This window comes from Galleria mellonella, unplaced genomic scaffold, assembly GCF_026898425.1.
Source record: "Galleria mellonella isolate WM207_F2 unplaced genomic scaffold, CSIRO_AGI_GalMel_v1 utg54, whole genome shotgun sequence".
Taxonomy (NCBI): Eukaryota; Metazoa; Arthropoda; class Insecta; order Lepidoptera; family Pyralidae; genus Galleria; species Galleria mellonella.
In genome coordinates, this window is record NW_026442114.1 from 3,530,665 (window position 1) to 3,558,545 (window position 27,881).

Below are 27,881 nucleotides of genomic sequence, written 5' to 3' on the forward strand. Positions count from 1 at the left end.
GTTTTGTTATTTGTACAAGACTAAATGGGTTTGAATAACATTTATATTGCTTAATATAAAGACAAAGCCACGGGTTACAGCTGTTATTATATTATATATAAATGAAAATAAATTTTAAATGTTGTAAAATTATATTTATGTGTTACCTATAGATATATACATAGATTAAAACTAGAGGTTCAATGTTTGTACATAAAAAAAACTCTAAAAACCGAGTCAAGAGGATGTTAGAAGTGAAATAGATACATCCAGACTCGATTAAAATTTTTTGTTTGTCTGTTTGTTTTTTTAGGGGCTAATCTCCGAAACCGTTGGACCGATTTAAACGAAATTTTGCATGGTAGTACCTTACATCCCCGGTCAACATTTTAATTACTGTTAATCATGGAAAACTAAAAGAGTTCCCGTGAGATAGTTAAAAAACTTTAATAACTTACACAGCTTAGTACACAGCATACTTAAGTAAAGTCATTTTGACCTAAGGCAAAGAGTGAGAACGACACGTCATTTGTTAATATTAGTCCAGTATTTCTGCATTGTTTCTGCCTACCCTAATGGGAGACAGGCGTGACAGATATGTATGTATGTATGTAGTCCAGTATTCCCGGTCATAATAAATAGGTACATATAATACATCGATACGGGGGGAAAGGGATTATTAGTAATGGAGACTGAGAATCCTATTGCTAGCAATATACCCAACCTTCTGTTCTCCCTGGAAACTATCACGGTTAATTCCTGATGAATTCATCATGATGGGCTAACTGGCCTGTTTTCATTCTCATCTATCACCCTTTACTGGTGCCCCGCCAGCGTATTCCGTTAGCGCAGGCGGGGTTACCACTCCATTTTCTTCCAATAAAAAAATAAAAAAAAAACATTAAAAATCCTATCTTTTATCCAATAAAAAAACTGGTTAGTTTAATAACTCTTTGTTTGACATTGTAATGAGGAAGTGCGTTTATAATCGAGGCAACATACAAATACTTATTACATACAAATGCGAGTTATTTTTAAATTGTACCGAGGTAATTTTAATTGTACCTCTTTGCCAGTATTTTTCTTTTTATACAACTTAGAATGGCAAACAAGCTGACGGCCCACCTGATGGAAAGTGGTAACCGTCGCCTATAGACATGAGCAGTGTCATGGACATAACAGAGTATACCGTTTCGCCCATGATACCCCCATGCGTTGCCATTCCTGAGGACTCAGGTGTTATTCCTCTGTACCCTGTAAATTCACGCCATATCCCACCCTTCAAACCGAAACACAGCCATGCAAACACAACTGCTTCACGGTAGAAACACGAATGGGACAGAGGTACCCAAGCAATCGACTTTTGTACAAAGTCTCCCTCAGGATTTTGAATTGGACCATTTTACATGACACAGCTCGAATACTTGAAATTAAGACGTACTGCAAAACTATGCTTTAACCGTGGGTTTGTTTACAACGTGAATTTTGTCGGTTTTGAGTGGGTTATCATCCATAAGCTTACAATACTAGAGATAGCAATACACCCTGTCAGGTCGACCTCCTCGCGGTTCCTCCTGGAAACTATCGTGTTCTTTTCCAAGTGAATCCATCAAGATAGGCTAACTGACCTGCCTTTTCATTGTCACCTCATCCCTCACCATCATCCCTCACTGGTGCCCCGCCAGCGTATACCGTTAGCGCAGGCGAGGTTACCAATCCATTATCATACATTTAAAAAAAAATACTAGACGTTTGAATGTTCGCAGATTAGATTATATAGAGCATAAGATGTCAAAAATGTCTCAAAATTTTGTCACCTAAATTGACATTTGGTTGAATCAATTTGACATATATTTTTATTAATCAAAACGAATTTTTTTAGTGTTACCATTAAATATATTAAAGTTTTACAAGACTTAGTCAAGTTTGTAATTTAAATTGTGAACTATTTCTTCTAATATTATATACATATACGTATATAAGTATTGGTTATAAATTATTATACTTATATTAATGAAAATAACAATCCCCTTCCCCCCGGTGTTCTGGATTGTATCCTGAAGCTCCTTGTCTGGTTTCACATAGCATATTGTATCCTAGCTCGGGGTTCAGGCGATTAGTGTGGCTGTGTGGGCCAAGCGACATCCTTAGATTAGAAAACATTTAATGCCAGTAAACACACAATCACAATAGAAAATATAGAAAACACATATACAAGAAGTGTCCCATACTAGGCAAAAGGAAACTACTCAGCTGATGCTATGAGTGTCCCAGCGCAATGTGAACAGCTACACGTCGCTGGTTTTCAGCCAGTCCCTCTGTCTCTTAACAAAATAGTGGAAACTTAGCTCAGTGGAAACATTTTTCTGAGAGCAAGATACTGTTTTTCAGTTATATTCTATAAAATTACTATTGCATAAATAACACTAAAGATCTTAATAGAATGATTCCATTGATAGAACGTCATCGTCCTATTTGCCGTTAACTGTCCACTGCTGAACATAAGCCTTCCCCATAAGAGGGGAGTTAAGTTAATAAGTTGTCAATATTCGGCACATTTGGCAGGCGGGTTAATAACCGCAGTTAGGCTTTGGTGATTTCTTAAGAGGGACGCAGCTGCCTCTACCATTAACCCTTCTTTGCATGGTTTTTTTTATTGATGTAATAAATCAAGGTAATATAATTTATGTTCAAAATTAAAGAAAAAATACTTATAAAAATAAATTTGACAGCTATGTTTATTTTTTTTTTCTGCAATGGACATTAAAAAGGTATCCAGACACGATCAACTTAAAGTGAACTTGTTCTTTTATATATTTTTTGGGCATTCAATGTTATGATGGAAATTTCCACCGTTATGCAAAGAAGGATTAAATTCCCTTACTCGCTTGTGTCGACACCCACGGGAAAGGAAGGGGTGGCCTATTCTATGCCGGGACCACACGGTGCATTGGTTTTTACCAATGCACCGCTCCCTTAAAATTACTTAGATTTTTTTTTATGCAACTTAGAATGGCAAACAAGCTATGTATATGAACCGAATAATATAAATGTAAATTAGACTCTTTTTTCCGTGCCAAGCCTCTCATTTCTGCTATTGTGCGCACGAGTCGTGGCTAGTACAGCCAGCCCAGCTCCGCCCAGAAGCACAGAAGCTTCCTGGGATCTTCACATGCCTCACGGAGCGACCTCACTTTTCCGAGGATTTCATAAAATAATATAATATACATCACGACTAGCTATATTCTAAGGCTCTGCCCGCGTGAATAAGTATATAGATTACCCCATTACTAAGTTGACATATCGTCATAGTCGTAGAATACTGACGGATCTGACGAATATTACATATAAAGATCCGTCAGTATTCTACGACTATGACGATATAATCTATCCGTGTACCAAATTTCTGTTAAATCCGTTCAGTAGCTTTTGTGTAATAGAGCAACAAACATCCATCTATCTGTCCATGCTTACAAACTTTTGAATTTATAATGTTGACATTAAGGATCGATATGTACATTTCAGGAGCGTGTCGCGGTCCCCATCGCCATCTTTACGAACAGCTGACGGCTTGGACTTGATTGAAAATGACAAGGTAAGTAATAAAGTAGAATTTTGGCAGAAATAGAAAGAGTAATGAGATCTAATAGCCTCATTGCTAGCGACCTTCACGCGGATCCCACTGGAAATCATCGTGGTTAATTCTTATGGAATTCGTCATGACGGTCTGACCTGCTGTCATCCGGGGAGAAAGGTTTGCTAATGATGCGGACTACCAGTCCGTCAGTGGGAAGGGATTATTAGTAATGCGAACCACTAGTCCTGTTGCTAACAATATACCCTGAGGCCTGCCCTTTCATTCACACTTATCATCCCTCACTGGTGTCCCGCCAGCGTATACCGATAGCACAGATGGGAATTGGGGTATGGAATGCCCTTTAAAAAATTTTTTTTGAGAAAAAGGGTCTCTCAATGCATTTGTATTTTTCCTTCTACTTTTGCACTCTATACCTTTTTCCCCTTCATCCTTACATCCGACATTCTTTCCACATGCTCGCAATATAGCACCATGATTTAAACTCTACAAACGCGTGTGTTCTCAGCCGAATCTTATCATGCGCCTATGTTCACGTGCTACCTCCAGGTACAATTGTTAATGAATCATTCCCAAATAAATCTTTTGTTTGTTACTCATTACGCCTATCATATTGTTAGACGTGAAATACATAATTGCCTATGCGCATGTGATTAAACATGAAAATATTGTATGCTTATTATTGACTCGTTACGCTTCGTAAATGAATAATTTGCAGTTAAAACTTAACCAGTCAATAATACTATGGCGTGAATTTACTGGGTACAGAGGAATAACATCTGAGTCCTCAGGAATAGCAACGCATGGGGGGTATCATGGGGGAAACAGTATACTTTGTTATGTCCATGGTACTGCTCATGTCTAGGCGACGGTTACCACTTTCCATCGGGTGGGCCGTCAGCTTGTTTGCCATTCTAAGTTGTATATAAAAAAAAGTTACCGTTACATATTCATGCTCATAATTATTTGTAAATTGTAATGTGTTAATTGTGGTACGTGGTTTGTACAGCAGAGTGCGGAGTCAATATATGTGCCGACCACCGCGAGTGCTGGTGGAGGTGGTGACTCCTCGTCCGTCTCCAGCACCGAGCCTGCCACCGTACTCGCGTCACCGAACGCCGCCTCCGTCAAGAGCGACAACCCAAAGGTACAGGTAGGGTTGAATTGCATGGAAATCCTTTCATCCAAACAAGTGCATTTTCCTCCGCAAATTAAAAAAAAAAAAACGATTAAAAAAATACAGCCAACGTTTAGCCCCAATGGTTTCCAGGGGACCACGTGAAGGTCGACCTGGTTGGGTATATTGCTAGCAATGGGATTCTCAGACTCCATTACTAACAATCCCTTTCCCCCCTGCAAAAGTATATTATTGAATATAGTTTCTATTATTGTTTTTTAAATTCTTATTTCTCGTTGGCTCTCCAGGTGACCTCACCAAACGCGGCCCGCGTCGACGGCACCCGCAAGAAGAAAAGCTGGTACAACGCACTCTACCCCACGTACAAGAGTAAATCGGATGATTTCAAACGGATCTTCAAGGACCTGCCTGATGACGAGAGGCTCATTGTAGGTTAGTGTATATATATGTGTAGCATTGACGATTATCCCCCCCCCCCTCCTCCTCCATCCTGTTCTGTGGGTGTCGTAAGAGGCGACTAAGGGAACTTAATAGTCGAAGGATGGGCAACAGCGTCTCTCTTAAGACATCACCATAGTCTGAGGTTGCCAAACCGCTTGCCAACAAAACTCTCGAAATAGAGAGGATTATTATATATAATAATTGTTCACTATAAAATAATTTGTCAATTAGCTGACTCGTTTTTTGAGGCTCGATTCTCTTTTTTTTTTATACAACTTAGAATGCCAAACAAACTGACGGCCCACCTGATGGAAAGTGGTAACCGTCGCCTATAGACATGAGCAGTACCATGGACACAACAGAGTATACTGTTTCGCCCATGATACCGCCCATGCGTTGCCATTCCTGAGGACTCAGGTGTTATTCCTCCGTACCCAGTAAATTCACGATTCTCTATCTATATAATCTAAGGATATAATCTATCCGTGTAACAAATTTCATTCATGTCCATTCAGTAGTTTTTGCATGAAAGAGCAACAAACGTTCATCCATCCAAATAATTATTATTATTATGTACCTTGAAAGTAATATAAATAATAAATAACGTTGGATGTATTTTTAACCAATTTAAAAAAAAAGAGGAGGTTTCTTAATTCGACCGTAAATATGCTTTTTTTATTTGTTCGCGGATAACTTCGTCGTTTATGAACCGATTTTGATGATTCTTTTTATTTGTTTTTTTTTTTGTTGGAAAGGAGATATTTCAAAAGTGGTCTCATGCTAAGGAAATCAGGGTTTGATGATGACAGACCAGAGAAATCGAGGGGAACTTTAAAAAATCGTAGGGGTGTGCAATAAACTACTGCATTTGTAAGGTTTTTTTTTCCATTAATAAGTATTTTCCAATTGTATATTTATGTGCAGACTACTCGTGCGCGCTGCAGAAGGACATCCTGATGCACGGGCGGCTGTACGCGTCGCAGAACTACCTGTGCTTCTACGCGAGCATCTTCGGCTGGGAGACGTCGCTCTCGCTGCGCTGGAAGGACGTCACCGCCATCACCAAGGAGAAGACCGCGCTGGTACACCTTATACGTTTATCACTTACTATTTTTTTTATACCACTAAGGTGGCAAACAAGCATACGGCTCACCTGATGGTAAGCGGTTACCGTAGCCTATGAACGCCTGCAATACCAGAGGTATTACACGCGCGTTGTCGACCCTGAAAAAACCTCTTTACCCCCCTTTTGAAGAACCCCATGCTGTAGTCTCTTGGGAAAACCTCGGCAGGGAGCTCATTCCATAACCTGAGTGTTCGTGGGAGGAAACATCTCTGAAACTACTACCCTTTACCCGGGTCCTCAGCCTCGAGTCCGGGATAAAAAGTGTAGTTTTATTTTTATTATTATAATGCATGCATGTGCATAATATTGAGTTGTTACAATGTCCTTATGAAGAGTAAATACATTAACCCTGTTTTTTTTTTATTTTTGGATAGTTTTAATACCAGATTTCGCTGTGTGGTCCCGGCATAGAATGGGCCACCCCTTCCTTTCTCGTGAATATCGTAAAAAGCGACTAAGGGAACTTAGGGTCGTGTGATGGACAGTAGCGTCAATAACTGCGGTTGCCAACCCGCTTGCCAAACGTGGCAACTATTGACAAAACCCTGCAATTTATGGGGGAAGCCTATATTCAGTAATGAATAGGTAATGGCGATGTGATTATAATGAATATCAGAAATAAACAAACAATTTAAGATTGTATTCCATAAAAAAAAAGACTTCAACTATGTGATAACCTGTTTTTTTTTTATACAACTTAGAATGGCAAACAAGCTGACGGCCCACCTGATGAAAAGTGGTAACCGTCGCCTACAGACATAAGCAGTACCATGGACATAACAGAGTATACTGTTTCGCCCATGATATCCCCCATGCGTTGCCATTCCCGAGGACTCAGGTGTTATTCCTCTGTACCCTGTAAATTCACTGTCATATATCACCCTTCAAACCGAAACACAGCCATGCAAACACAACTGCTTCACGGTAGAAACACGAATGGGACAGAGGTAGCCAAGCAATCGACTTTTGTACAAAGTCTCCCTCTGGTATTTTGTAGTTATTTTGATTAATAAATATTTTGATAAACTACTGAATCGATTTTGGCAAAATTTCTACGAGACCAATCTATAAATATGTCCTTTCAGATAAAAAGAAGAATTTGTCAAATCGGTTTATAATTGACAAAGTTATTAAGTAATAAACATAAAAAAAAAAACATGCAACAAAATTGAGAACCTTCTTTTTAAAGTCGTTTCAAAAAAAGTGACCGCTAGGAGACGCTGTAGTACTTCCTATTAATATAATAAATGTTAATGTATTTAACGATAGATGAATGTATGTTTATTACTCTGTCACACACAAACTATTGAACGGATGTGAATGCCATTACTGATACATGCGGACGGAGCCACGGGAAACAGCTAGTCAAACATAAAAAGTAAAACGAAAAAAGAAGTTTTTAACTCCGAATTCCACAAAGTATCGATCACCAATACCATCAATCCTCCATGGCCAGGTTATCCCGAACGCAATATTGGTGTGCACCGAGACCGAGAAGAACTTCCTCACATCGTTCTCCGGTCGTGACAAGGCCTACCTGATGCTGTTCAGGGTGTGGCAGAACGCGCTCATGGATCAGCCGATGAGCAGCCAGGAGATTTGGCAGTGGGTGAGTTTGTCTTAAATATTATAATATACAGGGTGAAAGTGACAGCTTGGACGAAACGAAAACAGCTGATTCAGATGAATTGTCTTAATAAGATGGCAGATTATTTTTGCATCTGAAATGCTCCACAGTCGTATAATTAACGATCCTTAGTTTTGACGCCGCGCAATGTATTTGAAATTTTACGACGTACTGTGCTCCACGCGACGCGAAATATCTACACCGCGCGGTCAATGGCGCTTCTTCGTAGGTAGTTTTTGTACTCTTTTCAAGGAACTTTCTCCCACGCACAACCGGTCTTTGGAATTAACTTCCAGCAGCAGTATTTCCGAACCGATACGACAACATAACCTTCAACAAAAGAGCATATTCCTTTTTAAAAGGCCGGCAGCACACCCGCAATGCCGTAGGTGTTGTGGGTGACCATGGGCGGCGGTAGTCACTTACCATCAGGTGAGCCGCATGCTCGTTTGCCCCCTGTGTTGTAAAAAAAAAAACGCTCGTGACGTTGACCTTGCACAGCTGATTCCGCAAGTCGCTATAGGATTTTAATACGTGTATGACATTGCATGTATTTCACTATAAAACATTATTATTTCTTTATATCATGACATAATATTGTAGATTACATAATTTTAAAAAAGGAAAGAAATTTTAAAATTTCCGGAAGGAATTTCCGCTGATTTTCAGTTCAGAATATTGGTCTGAATTCACTTTTTATCACTTTTTGCCAACCTGTACTTTACACGCTGTATAAGTGGATAACGGGACTTTTTATAGTTTATAGCCCGTGTTATTTGCTTGGAACCGGCGTGTATGAATGGTTATGAAATTGAAGTAAAAAAGAGATGTATGTAAGGATAAACCGACAGATCTTTAACAGTTCGAACTCTGTCTACATCCCACAGGGCTTGGCGTAAATATAGATAAGTTAGTTAATGAACTCACTAGGCCGTGTGGTCCCGACTTAGAATACGCCATCCCTTCTTTTCTCGTGGGTATAGTAAGAGGCGACTAAAGGAGGACGAGTGTTGGGCAGCAGCGTCCCTCTTAAAATATCTCCAAAGTCTAACTGCGGTTGCCAATCCGCCTACCAAGCGTGGCAACAACTGGTAATTGGTCACTATTGTCAAGTCACTTTATCTTAATATTCAATATATTGATGAGGCCTCAGTAACTCTGGGTGACTATGCCAGCCACGTAAGGAATGACCGAATTTTTTTTTTATGGGTGAAAATGGTATGGTAACCCCGCCTGCGCTAACGGGATACGCTGGCGGAGCACCAGTGAAGGGTGGTAGATGAGAATGAAAACAAGCCAGTTAGCCCATCGTGATGAATTCATCAGGAATTATGGCCGAATGTTAGGTCTTTTTATACCTCGTTTTCTAGGCAACTATTTTATCTATATTTTCTTTTTTTTTTTCTTTTTTTTTATGTAGCTTTGCACTTCATAACTCGTGATAATAATTATTTATTTATTTATAAAAGACACACCAACAATATGCTCACAACAATTAAGCAGACAATGCACAATGTTATAAGTAAAAGAGAAAAACTACTATTCAAAAATGCTTAAATCTAAGTTTACTTGAACAAAAACATCTCACTCCTCCCTACCAAGCTTAAGGCCATATGAACACATCAATTAAAGGTGTATACAGCTCAGCACAGATAAGCGTCAATGTACACTAAGTAACAATTATACAATTAGAGAAGACCTAATTACCAATCCATATTATTAATAATTATATTATGCCACGATATATGTATAATTATTTGCTTGGCTACCTCTGTCCGAAGCAGGTATGCTTGCATGGCTAGGTTTCGGTTTGAAGGGTGGGATATGCCATTGAAACTATAAGATACAGAGATATAACGCTATAGCCTGGGGGGAAAGGGATTGTTAGGAATGGAGATTGACACCCCTATTGTTAGCAATATACCCTATTAGGTCGACCTCCACGTGGTTCCCCCTGGAAACCATCGTGAACAATTCTGGTTGAATTCGTCACGATGGGCTAACTGACCTGCTTCATCCTCACCTATCATCCTTCACTGGTGCCCCGCCGGTGTATACCGATAGTGCGGGTGGGGTTACCATTCCATTATCACCCATTAAAAAAAACGCTATAGTCTTCAGTAATGGCAACGCATGAAGGGTATCATGGGCGACACTGTATACTCTATTCTGTCCGTAGTACTGTTCAAGTGTATAGGCGATGGTCTACTTTCTAACAAGTGGGCCGTCAGCTTGTTTGCCATTCTAATTTGCAAAAAAAGAATTAAGGTTTATAAATGTGCATTGTTTGTTCCTATATGAAAAATGAAATAGTTTTAATTCCGATAACACAAAATATTTGCCGGGTTTTTTTTTTTGATGGGTGAAAATGGTATGGTATCCCCGCCTGCGCTAACGGGATACGCTGGCGGAGCACCAGTGAAGGGTGATAGATGAGAATGAAAACAGGCCAGTTAGCCCATCATGATGAATTCATCAGGAATTAACCATGATAGTTTCCAGGGGGAACCGCGAGGAGGTCGACCTGGTTGGGTATATTACTAGCAATGGGATTCTCAGTCTCCATTACTAACAATCCCTTTCCCCCATATATATATTTGCCGGGTTAGCTAGTTATATAAAAAAATCTTTCCCTCTCTGGTCCAGGCTCTAGTCTTTCTTTCCCATCTAACGTGACGTTGATAAATTCTAATAATTTTAAATTGTATCCCACAACTAACAAAACTAACTTTAATTGTGGAAAAATCAATTATTTTGATTTAATAATCTAAATTGCTGAACCGATTTTGATAAAATTTCTACGAGACCAATCTTTAAGGACGAGTATATCCTTACGGATAAAAAAAAAAGAAATTTTCCAAATTGGTTTATATGTATAACTGATGGAGTTGAGGTAACAAACGTAAATAAAAAGTGCAACAGAATCGAGTACCTCCTTCTTTTTGAAGTCGGTTAAAAATATTCGTCGTTGGCGTAAAAAGGCAACCTATAACTTTAAAAATGGGGCCGCATCTCATTGTACGGGTGAGACTGCTTTCCATCGCTTATACAAAAAACACGTGAGCACGCTAGTATAGCCTTATAATGCATAACAAAGAAAATGCGCATAGTTTTAACACTTGTTAGATTTTATTTTTTCAACTAGTTTTTTTAGAATAGAATAGAATAGAAACATTTATTGCCATACAATTACAATATAAAATATAAATAACATATACAAAAAGTGTCCTATACTCGGCAAAAGGAACCGGCTCAGCTGATGCTGTGTGTCCCAGCGCAATGTGAACAGCTGCACAGCGCTGGTTTTCAGCCAGTCCCTCTCTCTTAACAAAACAACCAAAGTGCAGGGTACCACTGTAAATTACTTCTTACAAGAATTATTTCTCGATACTAATTAAAAATATTTGTAAAGTGGCTCCGAGACGATCGATCGCAATTGTCAATGAGTTACACCGCTAACAATTACGATTGACGTGATTAATTAATCAGTAAGGGAAAGTATTTTTTTTTTATTTCTATTTATACAACTTAGAATGACAAACAAGCTGACGGCCCACCTGATGGAAAGTGGTAACCGTCGCCTATAAACATGAGCAGTACTATGGACAACACAGAAAGTATAGTTTCGCCCATGATACCCACCCATACGTTGCCATTCCTGAGGGCTCAGGTATTATTCCTCTGTACCATGTAAATTCACTGCCATATCCCACCCTTCAAACTGAAATACAGCCATGCTAACACAACTGTTTCACGGTAGAAACACGAATGGAACAGAGGTGCCCAAGCAAACGACTTTTATACAATGTCTCCCTCTAGTATGTTGAACATGAATGGAAACATCAGTTCTCATAAAAGCATTCACAATATACGTCGACCTGTCTATCCTCGACATATCCATTCTTAGAACATTAAATTTCCTTAGTCTCTTCTTACGACACCTACGGGAAAAATAAGGGATGGCCCATTCTTTTGACAATTGGCAGTAAAACTTCTTCCTTTCATTTAAGAGTTTCCTCTTGTCGGTGCAATTATTTCATGCATCTTCCTCCAGCCAGCTCTATCCCAGACCATATCCTTGACCTCCCTATACGACATGACACCTAGTATCTCCTTTATTCCTTCTTTTGCCATCTATTTTTCCTTCTACTATGCTTTTTAAAAAATCGTCATGTCGTATAAGATGACCCAGCATTTTGCCTCTTCATAGGCAGTAAAACGAATTGTGTCCCTATATGCCGGGTAGGTTCCGGCATAGAGTGGGCCACCCCTTCCTTTCCCGAGGCTGTTGTTAGAGGCGACTAAGGGGGCTTATGGTGGAGAGATGGGCAGCAGCGTTCCTCTTGAAACATCTGTAAAGGCCTAACTGCGGTTGTCAACCCACCTGCCAAGCGTGACAACTACTGGAACCCCCCCTTATGGGGGAACATAATTCGGCAGTGGACAGTTAACGGCTGAAATAATAATAATAATGCCATTTTGTATACAATACTATGTTTTATTACATTGTCATCAAATACTTTCTTTCCTGTTTATTTTACTTAAGTGTGATTGTCAATCACCTCGATTGATATTGATCGATCAATAGCAGTTGTCAATCGCATAAAAATGACAATTGCAACTGGTCGGCCTGGGGCCCCTTTGAAACAAGCCAACACGTGTTGTTTTCGAACCAAAGCTCTATTAGAAATTTAAAGCTATTCTAATGTGGAATTGTGACGCGGTGGAGCCACAATTGACGTGGATAAGGTAAAATAAAGTTTATAGGTGTGCTCGGTAACGGTTATAGGTGTCTCCCCTCTCTCTTTCTCTCCCTCTCTCCCTCTCTCTCTCCCTCTCTCTCCCTCTCTCTTTCTCTCTTTCATCCTCTCTCTCTCTCCCTCCCCTCTCTTTTGATCTTCTCTCTCTTTCTCTCTCATCTCTTTCTCTCCCCTCTCTCTTTCTCTCCCCTCTCTTTCTCTCTCTTCCCCCTCTCTCTTTCTCTATATATTGCTTTATACGCCAGATCCTGATGAAGAATGTGAACAATATTTAAATATTATGTACCATCCTTTATACTACTTTTCAAAGTTATTTGTATTTTGTATTTTTTTTTATTTGTTCACGATCACAGAAACCATTTAAAAATATATATAATAAATACCTAGTTTAAAACCTCCAGCTTGCAGTTTATAAATAATTGTTTTAACTACTAAATTTAACAATGAACGGCCGGTTTTGTCAGCGGGAGGAAATTCTTATCAGCTGCAAATTACTATTGCAACATTGTAATGACAAGTGCGTCTGTATATGTAAATATTACAAAGTGGTGAACAGTGTTTGTTTGTTTTCGAGTGTCCAAGGTAACCCTAAGGTCTGTTGAACTTTACTCAATTCGATATTCTATAATATAATAATATCTAACTGCTTTATCTCTGTGTATTAGATTCCTTTTTTGTATTTACTGTGTCTGACGTGTCTGTAAGAGATTGCTTTTAGCGATAAGGCCGCCTTTTGTATATGCACAGTTAGTGGCGGATTTGCAGCCTTGGCCGCCTTAGGCCCCAGGCCATGTAGAAAGTACCAGGCCACCCCTTTCTCAGCACCCTTCATATTGAGTACATAATTAATTTACTTTTTTGCCAACTTTTACCGAAATAGATTCAGAAATTTAGTTAACTATAGTAATTATCTACTAGTTTGTAATATTTTCCGAGGTTTCAGGGATAATTGCACATTATGTGCGGCGAGCCTTTAGAATATTTACGTACTTTGAGTTATTTCTTGTTACCGTCAGTAAATTTTTTGTCACGATTGACCGCCCCTAATATTATATCTGGCCACCCTAGGCCCGGGTCTGCTGTGGCCGCTGCTGCTGCCGCCACTGTGCACATTCTGTATAATACTCCTTGTATACATCTCTTTTGTTTACAATAAAGAGTTTACTATTTTCTCAAACATGCTTGGAAATGTGAGCATTATTTTGACAATCTTCTTAGAGATAAATTAAAATTGCTGTACTGGACAGATACATGCGGGCAGCGGCCGGCAAAAGTTGTATGAAAATCCATATCTGTCGTGTTTTGCGGCCAGATAAATTACTATGTAAACTCATATCTGTCCTGTAATTTAAAAATGGAATGACCTTTTACTTCGAAACATGGCTATCAAGGAGGTAACTAATAAAAGGTTTTATTTAAATTTCGAACTGGCTTGCACATAGAAAGCTGTTTATTGAAAAAAAAACAAAAGAACATTATGACGCGTGAAGAATTATTATTGTTTGTTATTCGTCATTGAACTTAAAAAGTAAAATTGTGTTTTTGATTTCCGCGCATTGTTTAAGAAAATTACTATACAAGCCTTGGCCACAACTAGGCATTGATGGACTCACGTATGTGTGCCTCGGCTACGCCTCGGCCCACATTTGCACGTTCGTCCATGAATCCCTCAGTTGCTGGCCGCTGCAGTAATGTACTATTTTATTATTATTAAGTTAAATCGTATTAATACAGGATACGATATATTGATATCCAAATTCGTTCAATCTTTAAGATTTAATTGTGCGATAAATATTTAAATACAATATTATCGTTATAAACATACCTACAAACATTTGCATTTATATATAACTAAATTTTCTTTCGTTATTTCATACCCGTGGATTTCAGAAGTACTATAACCGATGACATGACTTCTAAATGGCGTATTGAAATGAAACGTCATCATCTTTAACTGTCTACTGCTGAACATAAGCCTTCCCCATAAGAGGAGTTTTGCCAGTAGTTGCCACGCTTGGCAAGCAGGTTGGCAACCGTAGCTAGGCTTTGGAGATGTTTTAGAGGAACGCTGCTGCCCAACTCATGGTCTCCCTTAATCGCCTCTTATGACACCTACGGGAAAGAAAAGGATTCTATTCTATTCTATGCCGGGACCACATGGTAAAAGTCCATATAGCTAGTTAAATTATTTGAATTATTTTAATTGCACTTTGGCGCCCAAACACGTTGCAGTTTGAGCACCGAACAAGGCTCCGAGCAACGATCTATTAATATGCCTGAATGGGTCTCGTTTAGAGATGAAACACGTCTCGCAAAACGTGCGTAGACCGAATAGCGGTCGGAAATAAATGGCTAATATAAATTATAACTTAATTGTTTCCCCTTCTTTCGCATGGCTATGTTTCGGTTTGAAAGGTGGGATATGGCAGTGAATTTACAGGGTACAGAGGAATAACAGCTGAAACCTCAGGAAAAGCAACACATGGGCGGTATCATGGACGAAACTGTATACTCCGTTATGTCCATGGTACTGCTCATGTCTATAGGCGACGGTTATCACTTTCCATCAGGTGGGCCGTCAGCTTGTTTGCCATTCAAGTTGTATAAAAAAATTAGTGACCCCTCGGAGATCGTTCCACATTTTGATAGTACGACTTAAGTCTCCAAATTTAGCCAAACGCTGGCGAAATATGTCCACAGTATAAGTTTCGTAGCTCCACGTCTGTGGTCAGGCGGGAACATCCAGCGGGATCAAGGTCATATTTAAAGTAGTGATACCCCATCAGTGCACACGCACGCTCGTGTCTCTCATCACCTGTCCCCGATCTCTGTAAGTTATATTTTATAATAGCTTTTTGCTCGCAACTTTGTTTACGTGAATTTCAGAAGTAGAAAAAAAATAGACTTCTAACAGATGTATCAAATTGAAATAACAATTTTTAAGTTAAACCTTCAGGAACACAACCATGGACCGTTTTGTGTGGTGCCTACAAATATATTTTTTATACAACTTGAATGGCAAACAGGCTGACGGCCCACCTGATGGAAAGTGGTAACCGTCGCCTGTAGACATGAGCAGTACCATGGACATAACAGAGTATACCGTTTCGCCCATGATACCCCATGCCTTGCCATTTCTGACGACTCAGGTGTTATTCCTCTGTAACCTGTAAATTCATGCCATATCCCACCCTACAAACTTCACGGTTGAAACACAAAGTTACCACTTTCCATCAGGTGGGCCGTCAGCTTGTTTGCCATTCTAAGTTGCAAAGAAAACCATAATGTATCAATTGTCTATCCTCAGGTTGAGTTATCCTACGTTATTCAAGTGCTTTTACACAAATTCTCAAAAATGGCAACTTATAAAGCGTAACATAGGTGACACAGTACTAGTGTTATGTCCATGGTACTGTTCATGTCTATAGACGACGGTTACCATTTTCCATCAAATAAAAACAAACAACAAATAATTTTCTCCATATGTATATTTTTTTGGCACCCGTTTGTAATTCTGTATTAATGATTCCTAACAATTCAAACACACACGGTCGACGCTAACCATCATTAGCACAATCAAGGTTACCTTCTACGTGGAAAACAAATGATTGCATTACTAAAGAATTAGTTTGAAAAGCAACAGTTTGCGAACACTCTCGTTTCGTGTTCTTTTTTTTTTTATTTGTGTTGTGATAAAAAAAAAAAATTGCGTTTTCCATAATTAAACATATCATTTTACTGGTTATATAAAAAAAAACCGGAAGCTGGAAACATGGAGAATATTTTCAGTTGTTTCGGTGGTAAGTGATATGAAAAGTTTAGGTTTTTGTTCATGACTTCGTTCAGGTGGCTGGCATACATTGTTTGACCGGAATGAACAGACTACCAGAGGGAGACTTTGTACGAAAGTCGTTTGCTTGGGTACCTCTGTCCCATTCGTGTTTCAACCGTGAAGCAGCTGTGTTTGCATGGCTGTGTTTCGGTTTGAAGAGTGGGATATGTCGTGAATTTACAGGGTACAGAGGAATAACAACTGAGTCCTCAGGAATGGCAACGCATGGGGGGTATCATGGGCGAAACAGTATACTCTGTTATGTCCATGGTACTGCTCATGTCTATAGGCGAATGTTACCACTTTCCATCAGGTGGGCCGTCAGCTTGTTTGCCATTCTAAGTTGTATAAAAAAAAACAGTTGGCTCTTTTCTTCTATCTTATAGTACGTGTAAGCCAAATTCATCAGCGTCGTATCAGCCTTTAAATGTCCACTGCTGAACATGAGCCTTCTCTTTGGGTTTTGCCAGTAGTTGCCATACTTGGCAGACGGTTTGACAACCGCAGTCAGGCTTTGGAGATGTTCTAAGGGGGATGCTGCTGCCCATCCCTCGCCCTTTCTTAGTCGCCTCTTACGACCCACGGGGAGGCGTGGTCTATTCTATGCCCAGACCAAACGGCCATGTATGTATGTATGTATGTAATGTTTTATTTAATGATCAATGTCATAATGTTATTATTTTATCGTGTCAGGTACACAGCTGCTACGGCGAGGAGCTGGGGTTCAATTCCGACGACGAAGGCTACGCACGAGACTTCTTAGAGGACACGCCGGCGTTACCAGACGCCGTCTCCGAGGTCAGTGACACTTTGTCCAAGCATTCGAGATTAAAAAAAAAAAAACTGTTTTACTTTTATAACTTATTTATGTCGGCTTTATGATCTGTTTTAATAGAATAGATATAGACTATAGGACAGCTTTAACAGCTTTAAAACGTCCTTCGAGTAGGTCCAAGATAGATTCAGGTAGTTTATTATACAATCTTACAAAATTTCTTAGGAATTACCAACTTTCTTCAGTCGACATAGTGGCAACAGTAATTTGTCCTTATCTATACTAATATTATAAAGAGGAAAACTTTGTTTGTTTGATTGTAATGAATAGACTCAAAAACTACTGGACCGTTTTTAAAAATTCTTTCACCATTAGAAAGCTACATTATTCACGAGTAACAAAGGCTAAATTTTATTTTGGAAAAAAATAGGGTTCCGTAAAATATTTAGGTTTTTCGTACACAAGGTGTAAAAAAACAACCAGAAAAGTTACTTATTTTGCGTACGCTGCCTAAACTATAAAAGATAGAACCATAAAATGTTCTAATTAATTGTAGATCTTATAAATATCTACAAAAAAGTCCGCGACACACTATACCTATCTATGTCGAGTGAGGCACAACAACCATTTTTTTATTTAAAAATCTTGAATTTTTTGACTACATTTAAACGCATTTATTTTACTCATGCTATTAATCCTTATCAAAATAAATTATTGCATTACTAAGTACAGTTTATGTAGATAATATTTGGTCTTTAATGATTAAAATTGGACGTTTTGTTTTGAAGTTATGGCGAAATTAAAATATTACTATTTTTTTTTATACATCTTAGAATGGCAAACAAGCTGACGACCCTCCTGATGGAAAGTGGTAACCGTCGCCTATAGATATGAGCAGTACCATGGACATAACAGAGTATACTGTTTCGCCTATGATACCCCCCATGCGTTGCCATTCCTGAGGACTCAGGTGTTATTCCTCTGTACCCTGTAAATTCACGCCATATCTCACCATTCAAACCGAAACACAGCCATGCAAACACAACTGCTTCACGGTTGAAACACGAATGGGACAGAGGTACCCAAGCAATCGACTTTTGTACAAAGTCTCCCTCTGATAGTTTTTAACTTAATCTAGTTATAATGTGAAAATATCATAGGTGTCACAGTATAACCTGTGATGTACATACTATTTTTCAATTAGGTGGACCGTCTGCTTATTTGTCATTGCAAGTTGCACTATATATATAAGTATAATATAAATAAATTTCTAAAAATTATATTGGTCCCCGACAATGGTCTAAATAACCGGTTAAGCCTTTTCCATTCAAATATAATAATAATAAATTATCAAATGATAATTCGTATCGTATGTGTGGTATAACATTAAAAGATAGAGTAAGAAACAGTGTGATTAGAGAGAAGTGTGGACTGAAAGACGATGTAGTGACAAAAATCGAAAAAGGAATGTTGCGTTGGTTTGGTCGTTTGGAGAGGATGGATGAAAGAAAAATTACGACAGATTTATCGAGCAAGAATGAATGGAGATGTCGATAGGGCCGGCCTAGACGGACGTATGTCGACCAAATAGGCGACGTGCTGAAGAAGGGCCAAATTAAAAGTACCCGTAACCGGCGAGCGTGTATGAAAAGATTGATGAATGTGGAGGAAGCGAAAGAGGTTTGTTTGAATGCGTTCCATTGTTTCTGCCTACCCTAATGGGAGACAGGCGTGACAGATATGTATGTATGTATGTAATTCGTGATATATAATAAAATAATATAAATATAATTATCGCCTACGATCGCAGACACAATATGTTTGTGCAAACCGTGTCTCCAGCAAACAAAACGTTTCTACATTAATTTTATTTTAAATCTTTAACAATCTGATTACTGTTAACATGTCGCACACACAGTTACACAACAGCTGTGCACACACACACACGTATAGAAATCACGCGTTATCTGTGACGTGAAATATATACACAGTCGTCAGTGTCACATAGTCATGTACATCGGAGACATATGCATAATGAATTATTAAGGTTTAAGTGTAAAAAAAAAAACAGTGATTTTGTGGGTTGTATTATGAGTTAACAGTCCACGGCTGAACATAGGGCTTCTACTATTGGGACGGTTTTACCGGTAGTTGTCACGCTTGGCAGACGGCTTGGCAACTGCAGTTAGGCTTTGGTGATGTTTAAAAAGGACGCTGCTGCTATTAATCCTTCGATCGTTGTCTTAGTCGCCTCTTACGGCACCCACGGGAAAGGAAGGGGGTGGACAAATCAATGTCGGGACCACACGGCGAATTTATGATTTTGTGAGTATTCATGTATTAATGAGACTGTGTAGAGAATTTATGTACATTTGATGTTTGTTCTCAGATGTGATTAATCTATAGTTATGTATCCATTCATATTGTTTGCTTGATAATAATCTTTGTTAATTGGATACCCATCGAAAAACTGCAAATGATATTGAGGTACAAGTACGCTCAGATAGAGATGCCGTGATGTTTTCAAAGCTTTATGCTAGTCAGTACCATAATACACTAATGGAAAAAATTAAGGGATAAAAAAAATCAAATTTGTAGGTGTTTTTCAATAGGCTGTAACTTGAAGAAAAATCATCGTAGAGACATTTTAAAAAGTCTAGTTTTTAAATATATATTTAGATCCAAAATATATATATAAAATATATATATTATAAATAAATAAATATACTACATTATCCAGGCTAACATACAACCCTAATATTTTTATGCTACATAAAGAAATATGAAAATTAATTTCAAAACATATATCCTATCGTTGGATCATGTTTTTAAACGTGAAACGTTTTTTACTCGAGGATTGTAGGTATTTTGGAAAAGAAATTATACTATTATATTTATAATATAATTTTGTTTATATATATAATTATATTTTTGATATTGTTTATACTTTTACCAATTGATGGAAATGTAAGCGATACTGGTTAGCTGGTAGAGAACCCCATATGGCATTAAGCTCGCCATTTGTACAAAGTTTTATTGTGCAATAAATAATAAATAAATATTATAAATACTTGTTTACTTGTAGTAGCGACATCCGTCTGCGTGGATTGTATGTAGCAATAAACAAATCATATCTTTCGACCGTAAGTATACCGATAGCTAATTATTTATAATGAATGACATAGGTACTCTAAGCGTATGACTCACCGTGGTAATCCGTCGAATAATAAATACGTAAACAACGCCTATTAACAATATTATATAGGGGGGAAAGGGATTGTTAGTAATAGAGACTGAGAATCCCACTGCTAGCAATATACTTGGGTATATCCAGGTCGACCTCCTCGCGGTTCCCCCTGAAAACCATCGCGGCTAATTCTAGATGAATTCGTCAGGATGGGCTAACTGACCTGCTTTCATCCTCTTCAGTCACCTCTCAGTGGTATCCGGCCAGTGTATACCAATAGCGCAGACGGGGTTACCATACCATTATCACCCATTAAAAAAAAAACAGTGTTATCTCTGGCCACATTATATTTTTGCATTCCTAAAGCACAAACAAAATACAATGTTATCAATACATAAACACGACACTGTTGTCTAACCGTCTGTACATATCTGTGGGTGGATATTTGATAAAAACATATCTTAAGCTAAAGTAAGTACTTTATATTCTCAATTTCGTTTATATTATAATATATTTTATATATGTGTAAGTATATTTAAATATATTTATTGGGGGAAAGGGATTGTTAGTAATGGAGACTGAGAATCCCATTGCTAGCAATATACCCAACCAGGTCGACCTCCTCGCGGTTCCCCCTGGAAACTATCATGGTTAATTCCTGATGAATTCATCACGATGGGCGGCTAACTGGATGGCCTGTTTTCATTCTCATCGATCGCCCTTCACTGGTGCTCCGCCAGCGTATCCCGTTAGCGCAGGCGGGGTTACCATACCATTTTCATATACCTAAAAAAATATTTATTTGTTTATATATGTAATTTTAGTATGTATGTATATCAATAATTAGTAGTACCGCATTCGAGTATTCTGACACTTCCCTATGGTTGACTGGGAGAGAATGCTTTTAGCATCAAGTCCACCATGTACACATATATGTACTAATGAATAAATAAATAAAATAAAGTGGTCGCGAACCGAGCCGTGCGTTCGGATTGCCTTCATGTATTTACTCTATTCTTTAATTTACTCAAATTTTCTTTATTTCTTTTATTACTAAAGAAATTTACTAAATAAAGAGAAACATTTATTGGCAATAAACTTACAGCACAAAAAAAAATTATAAATCGAAAAGAAAGGGGGGAAATGGAAATGGATACTTTTTAAACAGTTATAGGACGAGCCCACACTACATAAAAACGACCTCAAATACATTACAAGAATACAGTGAATGCGGGTAGCTCTCGACCTTTGCCGTCGGAGATGTGGTGAGTGCGAAAGCGAACCCATGTCTCCGACATATGGCACCTCGAGGGTATATCGTCTGGTTTTTGGTGGGTACACCCCCACCTTACGGGGGGATTCCCACAGTACCCATTCACCTCCCACAAGGTGTATGGATCTGCATAAAGCATTTTCCAGACGTTAAAAAAAAAGGTAGCTCTCGACCATTCTTTATGGCAGTTTACGTTCAATGGACAGATAATGGCTGAGATGGTGATGATTCCTGTAGGTCTAACTTAAAAACTGATAAACCAGAGGGAGACTTTGTACGGTCGTTTGCTTGGGTACCTCTGTCCCATTCGTGTTTCAACCGTAAAGCAGTTGTGTTTGCATGGCTGTGTTTCAGTTGGAAGGGTGGGATATGGCGTGAATTTACAGGGTACAGAGTCATAGGCAATGATATGGTCTGAAATCCACGGGAATGAAGTAACGGCCAAGTATACGATACACTTGGATACTATGGATTATATATATATATATATATATATATATATATATATATATATATATATATATATATATATATATATATATATATATATATATATATATATATATATATTTAATAACTTATAGTGATAACGTGAAATACGACGCCGTTATCAATACGTCGAATGCGATTTGCGAAGTGTACGCCGTGTCGCGTATCAGCGATACCGTAGATACGCTGCGATAGAGACACCTGTTCGATAACAGTACGGCTTGACGGTGGTGATGGTGCGTACCGTCTGTCTCGGCACGGACGCAAAATGGTCAGGCTACGACCGTCCAGGAAGAAAGTTAGTCTCTTAAGTTTAAACTCTTAGTGTTACGTTCGACTGCAATTATTGTTATAAAATATTTTTTTTTATATTTACTTATACGATATGTTTCTTTGGCATGTAATGTTCATATCAAACCTGTGAATTATCTTAAGAGTGAAACCCGTATCAGAAACCGTTAAGTACCTTAGAAGTAAGCAAAGAAATAGAAGCGAACAGCGACTTGTTTTATACTATTTAAAAAAATATTGTACCAAAGTTTAAATACATATATTGTGCGTGATTTTTTTTAATTGGTGTTAATAGAGTAGAAAATATTTATTTCCTGAAAAAAAAAACAGCAGTAAATACAGTAATATTATAGATAAGAAGTGTCTCGTTTTTTTTTTTTTTTTGGTGGATAAAAATGGAATGGTAACCCCACCTGCGCTAACGGGATACGCTGGCGGAGCACCAGTGAAGGGTGATAGATGAGAATGAAAACAGGCCAGTTAGCCTATCATGATGAATTCAACAGGAATTAACCATGATAGTTTCCAGGGGGGCCGTGAGGAGGTCGACCTGGTGGGAATTCTTACCATTACTAACAATCCCTTTCCCCCATCCTCAAAGTTGGTAGTAGCACGCATACAAACGGCGGATTCGAACAAAATAATTCTAATCAGTTTTATTTAAATATTTTTAAAAATATATATTTTAATATTTATTTATAATATATTTATTTGTGTCTTCTTACAGACAACCCAAATTAACACATGAGGTATTTAGGACAAAATAAAATTAAAATAATACGAAACTCTGCTGTGAGGAGCTGGTGTCTAAAATAGGTTAAAACCTGTCGATCAGATTTATAGATACCGATCTGATATTTATATATTGGCTTTCTCTGAACATTGATGACGGAAAAAAGGTCATCGCCCATTTCGATATCGCCCATATTTGTCGAATATCTACCTGTATTGTCGAATATGTTAAAAGTGTTATCCAATATTATTATTTGGTTAACAGACTTTTAAAGAAAGAAAGAAAGAAAAACTATTTCTTTCTTTCGAATCGAAGACGCATGCTACCCACACAGTAGCATAAATAACATGAACAGAACAAACAAAAAACGTGAGTACGTAAATACGTGAGTCCATCAATGTCTAGTTGTGGCCAAGGCTTGTATAGTACTTTTTTCAAACAATGCGCGGAAATCAAAAATACAATTTTACTTTTTAAGTTCAATGACGAATAACGAACAATAATATTTTTTCACGCGTTCCTTTGTTTTTTTTTTCAATAAACAGCTTTCTATTTGCAAGCCAGTTCGATATTTAAATAAAACCTTTTATTAGTTACCTCCTTGGTAGCCATGTTTCGATGTAAAAGGTCATTCCATTTTTAAATTACAGGACAGATATGAGTTTACATAGTAATTTATCTGGCCGTAAAACACGACAGATATGGATTTTCATACAACTTTTGCCGGCCGCTGCCCGCATGTATCTGGCCAGTACGGCAATTTTGATTTATCTCTAAGAAGATTGTCAAAATAATGCTCACATTTCCAAGCATGTTTTGAGAAAATTAAATTAAATAGCATATTTGTTATTGGATAGGTATATATGTTAGATATTATAATTAAATACATAGATATTGCTTAATATTACCCACCATACTAGTGCGTATCCTTACTCCGGGATAGTCCATTTTTGTAACAAACATTCAAACCAATTCAGCTGTTTCGCACTTATAATTATTAGTAGATATTAGGGATAGTCTTAGCGTAATTCATAGATTCAAGTTCCAAATATTAAACAAAGAGTCACTATGTATCTCTTTCTTTTCATTTAAGAGTTTCCTCTTGTCGGTGCAACTAATTCATGCATCTTCCTCCAGCCAGTCCTATCCCAGGCCATATCCTTGACCTCCCTATGCGACATGATACCTAGAGTTTCTTTTATCTGTCCCATGTATTGTAGTTATTCCCTATTGTAATTTTTGCCTTCTATTTTTCCTTCTACTATGCTCTTAAAAAATCGTCATGTCGTATAAAGTGGTCCAGCATTTTGCCTCTTCTATTATCTATTGTATTTATTCACTATGTATGGTATATGCAAATAAAAATGTCATGTTATATCATAGGAAACAATAACCATTGAAATTAATATAAATAGATATGTTTAAATTTAGCTTTTGCCCGCGGTTTCACACTCGTGGATTTTGGAAGTTGGTAAACCAACAAAATAGAGTAATCTAGACGTTGTATCAAAGTAAATCATATACCAGTTTTTTCATTTTAGAGACACTATTATTTATTATTAAAAGATGGACTTTTTCACGTAGAAAAACCTGTGACACTGCGATTTTTTCATTCTCTTTGGATTACACAACACATTCACATATACTCCTGAACATTTCCACTTTCATTTATTCAACTTCGTTTCTCTTAAGGGCATATATTATCAGTATCTTATAATTGCTTGTGTATTTATATTGTTGATTTTTTTTTTTTACTTTTTTCAATATTTAAATTTTTTATTTCTTTTTTAATTAATACCTGCCCACTGTGTACTTTTTATTATAACATTGTGATTTGTTAATCTTTGTCGGGTGCCCACGATACAGGTTCGCCTAGTGTGGGGCCCATTGTATTTTGTATTTGTAACTTCGTGTTTTTGTTAAATAATAATAAATAAAATAAAAATAAAATAAAATTGTTCTTTTGTGCTGGCCCCTTTTTTTCTTTTTTCAAAGTTTACTGTTAATTCCTATCCGTGATAGGAATTTTAAGATGTTCTTTGTAGCGATATTTTTCATGTAGAGTGTGTTTTCCGATGGAGATATATCGTTTATGTATGCGTGGGCTACACCCACACTTTACAGCCTATATATTTTTTTATAAGCCTAGTTGGGCTATCTGTTTATTTAGTTTGCAGTGTCCAGTGAAAGCCCTTCAAGAACAATAAATTAGTTTAAAATTTTATGAACAAAACTGCTATGAAACAATCATACAGACAAAACGCTGTAGAAACATTAATATGAATTAGATATCAATTACAACATTATATTTACAATATTACATCTCCATAAACTATATAACCCTCTCAGACCTGAACGATACGGGCGTGAGTTGTAACTAAACTAAAACCGCTAGTGAGATTCTAAACCAGCGAATAAGAAATCATTTTAGCGGTTAGCTGGTGCAGTAGTCTCGTGCGTGCCGGCAAGATGGCTTGGCTCCAAAACACAAAAATATATTTAATCTGAAAGAAAAAAAATCTTGGGTCTGAAAGCGTTATAATTACTCCTCTTCAGCCAAGGGTTACTTGGAAGAGATCGCTTTTAGCGATAAGGCCGCCCATTGTTTTCTCACTGTGATCATTTCTTGTAATTGTTTGTATCTATAATAAATTTTTGCTATTGTAATCTTTTGGAGTAAACAATAAAGAGTATCTATCTGTGACATTAAATAAATTTCTTGAATATCTTCTAATTTGCTGTCTCCCACGGCGTCTCCCGCAAAAACAATTTTTCTAATTTGTCTGGTAACTCCAGAGATTAGCACCTTTAAACTCTTCCGCGTTATTTCAGAAACGGCTTAACAGATTTAAATGCGGTTTTCACTAATGCATTACGATTTGCGCCACTTAATCTTCGGTGTTTGTTTTATTTCAATCGGTTCACAACAAAAAAAGTTATATCAGTCTAAAGAATCACATATAAAATGTTATAAAAAGCGTAGAGGATACTTACCATATATGCTGATTCACGCCGTGAAGTGAGTGAAGCCGCGGGATACTGCTAGTTATATTACTATAGATGAACAGACGTCGTCTAGATACAATTTCATTGTATGTAGGTAGGTATTTTATTCTTAGTTAAATAAATATTTATTGAATTGTCTGTCACTGAGAAACAAGTTTTGAATAACTGAGAATTAATTGACAGTTAATGAGAATTTATAATAATAATTGTCAGAATTTGTTTGTTACTTTATTTTTTTTATATACTACTTAGAATGGCAAACAAGCTGACGGCCCACCTGATGGAAAGTGCTAACCGTCGCCTATAGACATGAGCAGTACCATGCACATAACAGAGTATACTGTTCCGCCCATGATACCCCCCCATGCGTTGCCACTTCTGAGGACTCAGGTGTTATTATTATGATGGTTTCCAGGGGGAACACGTGCAGGCGACCGGACAGGGTATATTGCTAGGAATGGGACTGATAGTCCATATTATTGACAATAATCCCCCCCCCCCCCCTCCCTCCCAATGTACATGTGTTATTTTTTAAAATGGATGATAATTAAATGGTAGCCCCGCCTGCGCTAACGGTATACACTGGCGGGGCACTAAGGCATGATAGTGGAGAATGGAAAGGCAGGTCAGCCCATCGTGACAAATCTAATAATGAATCAATCTCGATGGTTTCCAGGGGGAACCACGAGAAGGCCGACCTGACAGCGTATATTACTAGCAATGGGACTGCTAGTCCGTATTACTGACAATATCCCCCCCTTGCCCCCCAATATGCCTGTGTTATACCTAGTACAGACAACAATATTCCATCCAGGTAGACTTGGTGGACTCGTCGCTAATGGACACGAGCGGCAGCGGCGTGGGAGGCGGCGACGGGAGCGGAGGCGGCAGCGGGGGCGGGGGGGTCGAAGAGCGCAGCTCTCGTGCCCCATCCCACAACAGGGACTCCTCACCGCCATTAGGTAAGGCGAGCTTTTTTTAATTCATTCATAATATATGATGCCCCACTGCTGGGCAAAGGCCAACTGTTACAGCTTCCACATTCCACGGTGACTGAAGTGTATCGGTTTTTATTTAATCCTTCCGTCTTCTCTCCGTGCATTTTTAATTAATAATCGTGAAATGGTAATCCCGCTCCGTTATTGGTTCAAGTTTAACAACAAATTCAAATCCACTTAGTATAAATTCTTTAGTTTAATTTGGTCAGCTTTACAGCATGGCATGTATCATTGCACATATGTATGTATAGATTATAGGTGTACAAATCTTTCAGATGCAAAGTGTTACTGTAGTCTAACTATTTATTGTATAACTAGTATTGTAGTTTTTACCATTTTTCATTCTAATAGTTATATATATTTTTTTTTTTTTGATGGGTGAAAATGGTATGGTAACGCCGCCTGCGCTAACGGGATACGCTGGCGGAGCACCAGTGAAGGGTGATAGATGAGAATGAAAACAGGCCAGTTAGCCCATCATGATGAATTCATCGGAAATTAGCCATGATAGTTTCCAGGAAGAACCGCGAGGAGGTCGACCTGGTTGGGTATATTGCTAGCAATGGGATTCTCAGTCTCCATTACTAACGATCCCTTTCCCCCCAGTTATATATATATATTATGAATACGC

The 27,881-nt window shown here is 37.9% G+C and overlaps 1 protein-coding gene across 8 annotated transcripts in view; it reads left to right on the top strand.

Moving 5' to 3' along the window:
* LOC113522300 (protein Aster-B-like) overlaps positions 1-27,881 on the top strand; it is a 56,072-nt gene that overhangs the window by 13,294 nt on the left and 14,897 nt on the right. For 3 of the 8 annotated variants that reach the window (XM_052898808.1, XM_052898810.1, XM_052898812.1), the window contains 7 exons: positions 3,505-3,574; positions 4,584-4,727; positions 5,000-5,144; positions 6,078-6,235; positions 7,736-7,888; positions 17,192-17,296; positions 27,067-27,214. In XM_052898808.1, the coding sequence (XP_052754768.1) occupies positions 3,505-3,574; positions 4,584-4,727; positions 5,000-5,144; positions 6,078-6,235; positions 7,736-7,888; positions 17,192-17,296; positions 27,067-27,214 (923 nt within the window). The remainder of the gene's footprint in view (positions 1-3,504; positions 3,575-4,583; positions 4,728-4,999; positions 5,145-6,077; positions 6,236-7,735; positions 7,889-17,191; positions 17,297-27,066; positions 27,215-27,881) is intronic. The other 5 variants (XM_052898809.1, XM_052898813.1, XM_052898814.1 and 2 more) reach the window with 3 other exon arrangements.